General features: G+C 37.2%; 1 protein-coding gene across 1 annotated transcript; it reads left to right on the forward strand.

Annotated features, from left to right (window-relative positions):
* Positions 1-144: 144 nt before the first annotated feature.
* yeats4 (YEATS domain containing 4) lies at positions 145-6774 on the forward strand. The gene is made up of 7 exons (XM_080421321.1): positions 145-380; positions 2425-2544; positions 3007-3073; positions 3470-3564; positions 3889-3978; positions 4855-4942; positions 5593-6774. Exons 1-7 carry the CDS (start codon positions 330-332, stop codon positions 5760-5762), a joined length of 681 nt encoding a protein of 226 aa, XP_080277447.1. The 5' UTR covers positions 145-329; the 3' UTR covers positions 5763-6774.
* The last annotated feature ends 190 nt before the right edge of the window (positions 6775-6964 follow it).

A 6964-nucleotide genomic window follows, 5' to 3' on the forward strand; every position in this document is an offset into this window, starting at 1 on the left:
TTTTTGGATTGTCTAAACCAGTTCTCAACATTTGCAAGGCCCAAATGAATGCAAAAAATACAGCAAGATGTGTAAGTCTGCCAGGCCGGAACCTTTGTCTTAGCATCATTCTCTTCCTATCGGACGTATGAAGACGATGCACAACGCATAGTTCCGGTGCTTGTGTTGTCTGGATGCTCAAAGCTTAGAGATGATAAACATGATAAACATGTGATAAACTATGATAAACACATTAATAAACCTTCACAGAAACAACTACAGTGTTGCTGAGTGTCGGTTGGAGTATTAACTACTGGAGTAACGGGAGTATATAGTTACTGTAACGTACTATGTTTAAAAAGATGGCTGAATTTGGTCCAGATTCCGGGGGTCGAGTTAAGGTAGAGTCTTTGTTGTTATTGTTATTACTATAGTTAATATAACTGTAATATTATAGTTAATATAACTATAATATTATATTTAATATAACCATATTTATAGTTAATATAACTATAATATTATAGTTAATATAACTGTAATATTATAGTTAATATAGCTATATTTATAATATTAGTTAATTAATATAACTATGTTTTCACCAGTGGTGGAAAAAGTACTTTTTTTTTGTTACTTAAGTAAAAGTATCAATACTGCAATGCAGTAAGTAAAAGTCCGCAATTAAACATTTCCTTTTAACTTACTAAATTTACCCCAAACCAGATTTGGCACAAACAAGGGGTTGAATTCGTTCTCCCGCTATGCAACAAAAATGTGGAATACCCTACCAAAAGTAGTGAAGGAGTGTAAAACCCTACTCTCCTTCAAAACTGCCCTAAAAGAGTACCTTCAAGTGGCTGCAATTACAAACTGGCCCTTGTAAACGTTTTTTTCTTATTATTTTTCATTTCTAAACTGTTTATATGATGTTCTGCATAGTAGTGTATATCTGTCTGTCATTTAATGTCTCTATGAAGTGAGTACAAAAGGACCCCATTTGAAACAAGCCAATGGCTTTCATGGGCTTTTTAATCCTATTTAGTTGACCTTGTATTTAAACTGTACTTTCATGTGCTTTTTTCTGCAAACTTCTAAATAAAGTATTCAATCAATCACTTGAGTAAAAGTACCAAAGTATTGGTATCAAATTGTACTTAAAGTACCAAAAGTTGAAAGTACTCATAATGCAGAATGTCCCATTTCACAAGTTTTCAAAATGTATAAAAATCTTTTGAAAATAGTAGATCTACAATCTCACAATGCGTCGCATCGCGCCGTATTGTGAGCTTGTAGATCTACTATTTTCAACTGTACGAAATGTATGTAGGGCTGAAGTGATTAATGTATATTTTGTAATAATAAATCTACAAAGTAACTAGTAACTAAAGTTGTCAAATAATTGTAGTGGAGTAAAAGTAGAAGAGTAGAAGTAATAAACTGAAAACTGGAGATACTCCAGTAAAGTAAGAATATCTCAAAATTGTACTTAAGTACAGTACTTGTGTATGAGTAAATGTACTTAGTTACTTTACACCACTGATATCATAGTTAATATAACTATATTTTCACTCATCATTTGAGTGTTGAACATAGTGCAGTAGGCCTGGGCCGCTGGCGTAGCGGTCCAGGCACCTAGGCTCAGTGTAGCCTGACAGCGTGTTGCGGGTTTGAGTCCCGATGCCGACGGCCTTTGCTGCATGTGATGTCACTCCCCATCCATCTCCCCATTTCCTGTCAGTCTATTGTCCTATCAATGAAGGGCAAGGCATAAAAGCCACACAAAAAAGAAAACATTATTACCGTAACTAGAGTCTAATGGGCGGTCCACACTAGTGGTGGGAAAAAACGTTCATTTCCGTGAACGAACGATTTCGTTCACGTTCACGGCAATGATTCGTTCAAATGATTCGTTCACATTCTCGTTCAGTAGCGCTATTTTCTAGTGTTCAAAATGTACTTGAGTAAAAGTACAAAAGTATTGGCATCAAAATGTACTTTTACTAGTACTTTTACAAAAGTAAAAGGACTAATATATTTGAAAATAGACGATCTACAAGCTCACAACGCGTCGTGATGCGACGCGTTGTGAGCTTGTAGATCTGCTATTTTCAAATAGCCTAGGTATAAAATAGGGCTAAAGTGGTTAATGTATGTTTTATAATGTGTGTAAAACACCATCGCGGGAGCGTTTTTTTTTACGTCGCACGTGAACAGTTTCAGAAAGTGAACGAGCTCGTTCACGTTCGCGGCAAATGAACTAGTTCTTTTGAACGAATCGATCATGAACGACACATCACTAGTCCACACAAATGAATGAATTGTTATGAGTTACCAAAAACCCAGCATCTTTGCTTATTTATTTATGCACGAATACAGATAGGTCTGGTAGTTATGGAGACATATTTATGTTAATCTAATTTTTCCATATCATTTCTATGTGTTGTAAAGGGGGTGACGATTGTAAAGCAACTAGTGTTTGGTAACGTTGCTCGTTACTTTGGGAAGAAGAGAGAAGAGGATGGTCACACGCACCAGTGGTCTGTTTATGTCAAACCATACAGGAACGAGGTACTTTATTATTATTATTATTAATATTTAATTATACACCAGTGGTATGTTTAAGTGAAAACATACAGAAAGAAACATATACTGTGTTAACCCATTAAGACCTGAGGCCAGCAGTTTACTTTATTATATATACATATGGAACAATGTTTTGTTCCAGGGACCCCCAGAAGCAAAGATTTGAGTTACAAATGTTCACTTTAAAAAATATATATTCAAAGATTTGCATTCATTTTCACGATTTTTCAAAAATAGCAGATCTACAGCTTGCAGATCTGCTATTTTTGAATAGCCAAAGAAATCTAAAATGACACAGATGCGTTCCCGGTCTTAATGGTTTAATAGTAATATTATTTTTAATACATTAACCACAGCATTATCACGTGTATCTATTGTATGCATGCAGTCTTTTTTTTCTTCTGTTGAAATACCATTTATTGTGTTTGGCATGACTTTATGTTCCAGGACATGTCTGCTTATGTGAAGAAGATCCAGTTTAAACTACATGAGAGCTATGCCAATCCACTGAGAGGTCAGCAGCACACCCGATCTACAAGCTCACGTCGCTATTGCATTTTTTACAGATGAATTCTGACAATTATGCAAAAGATAATTGTGATTTATTTCAAATAATTAACGATCAGTCGATTATGTAATAGTTGTGAAAGCCCAAATGCTGCCACAGACAGCAGTGAACTGCTGTGGCTGCCTTTCAACTATGACACATCGGGCTTACAAAATGCTGACGTAGCAGTAATTAATGAGATGTTTTCACAAAAATCTTTGACCAAACACCAGTATCACAAGAAAATTATGTGTTACCGTTTTTTTTTCTTCCAGCCAATATTCTCTGTGTATGTGAAGTTAAAGTGTGTCTAACAGATCCTGTGTGTATGTGTGTGTGTGCGCGTGTTGCGTTGCGTTGCAGTGGTAACTAAGCCTCCATATGAGATAACGGAGACAGGCTGGGGAGAGTTTGAGATCGTCGTTAAGATTTTCTTCATTGACCCCAACGAGAGACCTGTGAGAACTACCCCCCCCCCCACACACACACACACACACACACGTCACATGTAACATTTCACACAGATGCACACACATGCAAGCTCACTATACATGTGGATTGTGGACACATTCAAATACACACACTTGATGCACACGCATGCATGGAAACACATTATCTATATTGTGTGTGTGTGTGTGTGTGTGTGTGTGTGTGTGTGTGTGTGTGTGTGTGTGTGTGTGTGTGTGTGTGTGTGTGTGTGTGTGTGTGTGTGTGTGTGTGTGTGTGTGTGTGTGTGTGTGTGTGTGTGTGTGTGTGTGTGTGTGTGTGTGTGTGTGTGTCAGGTGACGCTGTACCACCTGTTGAAGCTGTTCCAGTCTGACTCCAGTGCCATGCCTAAGAAGACTGTTGTGTCTGAGTTCTATGATGAGATGGTGAGATGATGAAACTCTCTGATGAGACACATTTTAAACCCTGTATACTTCGTTGACAGGGTAGGAATGCAACAGTTAATTGCAGTTAATTTAATGTATTATTTAATTACATTTTCGATAATCTGTCATTTAACAAAATAATCGATTAATAATCAATCACTATTTCCTTTTCCAAAAATTGAGAAAATAGCTAATCTACAAGCTCACAACACGTCATGTTATTTTTGCCAAATGTTCGGCTATTACGAAATGCCCATTGCCCAGAATAGAGACACTAGGATTCAAGTGGTTAATCAGTGATATGGAAAACTCATCATGGAGATGATTTAAAGCGTTGGTTCTCAAAGTGGGGTCCAGGGACCCCCACGGGTCCTTGTTGGGGTTCCAGGGGGTCCCCAGCAAAATGTGTTAATATAGCATCACAATCATTTTTACCTTTGACTATTAAAAAATAGCAGATATACAAGCTCATAGCGCGGCACTCGTTGCCGATATGATAATTGTGTCTTATCATATCGTGCTACTTTCAGTTGTTGCGAAGTGAATGCTACTTTATGAGAGCGAGAGAGCGAGACCATTATCCCTAAACTTCTTTGCCATTTTTTACTATTTTTAAAAATATTTTCAAACATCTACAAGCTCGCAATGTGTCGATGTAGATCGGTTAGTTGAACTATTTGATTATTTTTTTCCCTTCTTTTTAAATGGCAAAGAAGTTTAGGGATAATGGGTAAGGCACCGGTGAAAATATGTCCCAGAGAGAGAAAGAGACAGAGAAAGAAATATAGACTTCGAGAGACCGTGAGGGATGAACAGATGGAAGGAGAGAGAGATAGACAGACAGCTGATTGCCGTTTGTTTCCGCTTTCATCTCAGATCTTTCAGGATCCGACGGCCATGATGCAACAACTACTGACCACCTCCAGACAACTGACCCTGGGAGCTTATAAACATGAGACTGAATGTATGTATACACGACACACACACACACACACACAGAGAGAGAGGAAAAAGTCTCTGAACAAACATCATTCATTTACTGTAGGAGTAGGACTGAACGCACATTATGTCGGTCGTCAGTGTTTTTGTTGAACTGTTGTGACACACACACTGGAGTCTAGAAACAGATTGAGTGTGTGTGCGCATGAGCATTAGGCATGTCACAATTATTACATAATCGTCTAATCGCAATAATTTCAGATAATCGATAATTCTGCATAATCGTCATAATTGTTTCCATGTTTCACATTTTCAAATATTTAAAAAAGCAGAAATAGCAGATCTACAACTTACAAGTGACATATTTAAAATTCTTAAATATGTCAAAAATGTCTGTATATATTTATATTTTGGTTTAATTTATTTTTATTTTGTACCTTTTTTTTATATTTTGAAACTTGTATATTTAAGTTATTTGTCATTTCTGCCCTGTGCAATTTTTGATCACGAAGTCTAAAAGGCAAACAGAAATGTATTTTTTATTCACATGTTCCAATGTTCAATGGCCAAACACAATGAAATTGACAATCGCAATTATTTGAGAGTCTAGAAACGGATTGATGGAGTGTGTGTGTGTGTGTGTGCGTGTGCGTGTGCGGGCGTGCGCACTTGTAGTTGCAGAGTTGGAGCAGAGAACCAGGGAGAAGCTGGAGACGGCGAAGAAGAGAACGAGCCAGGAGATCACGGAGCTGAAAGACAGACTGAAGGCCAGCAGAGAGAACATCAACCACCTGAAGACTGAGATCAGAAGACTGGAGGAGGATGGAGATCTCAAGGACACCTGACACACACACCACAGAGCACATTGTTTTTACACACAAGCCTTGTATGTCCATAAAACCATTACTTTTCAGGAAAGGGGGGGGGGGTGGTAAGAACCTGTGTTCCAATGGATCCAATGTAGATACTGTTTAGTCACAAGCTCATGTTAATACTTCACTGGTTCAATATTTATCAAACCCTTAGACACAATTGACCTTTTTCACTTTATCCCATTAAGACGGGGAACGCATCTGTGTCATTTTAGATTTCTTTGAGCTATTCAAAAATAGCAGATATACAAGCTCATAGCGTGGCGCGCTATGAGCTTGTAGATCTGCTATTTTTGAAAAATCGTGAAGATTTGTGTACATCTTTTAATATATTTTTTAAGTGAACATTTTAACTCAAATATTTGCTTCTGGGGGGTTCTACAAATGTCTTCTAAATCCTAACAGTTTTTTTTTGAAAAAAACGTATGTTGCTATAATATCAGTGGTTCTCAAACTTTTTTCATGTCAAGAACCCCCAAAATATTTTGTAAAGCGAACATTTGTAACTCAAATCTTTGGGCGTCCCCTGGAACAAAATATTTTACAATGGTTTGCTTTAAAAACTATATATATTCAAAGATTTGCACACATTTTCACAATTTTCCAAAGAAAAGCAGATGTACAAGCTCATTGCGCGGCACTCGTGCCGCGCTATGAGCTTGTACATCTGCTATTTTTGAATAGCCAAAGAAATCTAAAAATGACACACAGATGTGTTTCCGGTCTTAATGGGTTAAAGAAAATGTTTCTAAAATAGTGGATACCATAGTAGGGTATACAGTTATGAAGTATGGAGATACACGGTTTCTGCCCCAACAGCAACGATCTGTGTGACTGAATAGAGACACTTTGATTTGTTTATGTGGTGTGATGTTTTATTTTTATATTCTAGTCTGTTTTTTGTTTTGTTTTTTTATTCAGACACCAGGCACTGTCAGTCATTTAGAATTTTTGATACATAAAGTTGATGCTATTCAAACACCAACTGATGTGGACCGTTTCCTGTTGGAGTCAGGGTTGCCAGATCTGCTTATTATAATTTCCCTGCAAGATTTTATTTGAAAATAGCCGATCTACAAGCTCACAACGCGTCGCATCATGTGAGCTTGTAGATCTGCTATTTTCAAATAGCTGATGTATGTTAAAGTGCTCATGTGGCCCATAGTCGCTTCTTT

Source organism: Gymnoscopelus braueri (genome assembly GCF_963280865.1).
Source record: "Gymnoscopelus braueri genome assembly, chromosome: 23".
Classification (NCBI taxonomy): Eukaryota; Metazoa; Chordata; class Actinopteri; order Myctophiformes; family Myctophidae; genus Gymnoscopelus; species Gymnoscopelus braueri.

What these genes read in the sequence shown, in the direction of transcription:
- yeats4 (XM_080421321.1), top strand. Translation starts at nt 330, where the DNA reads ATGTTTAAAAAGATGGCTGAATTTGGTCCAGATTCCGGGGGTCGAGTT. An exon ending in TCAAACCATACAGGAACGAG is followed by an intron (nt 2,545 to 3,006) that starts GTACTTTATTAT and finishes TTTATGTTCCAG; the next exon opens with GACATGTCTGCTTATGTGAA. An exon ending in CTGAGTTCTATGATGAGATG is followed by an intron (nt 3,979 to 4,854) that starts GTGAGATGATGA and finishes CTTTCATCTCAG; the next exon opens with ATCTTTCAGGATCCGACGGC.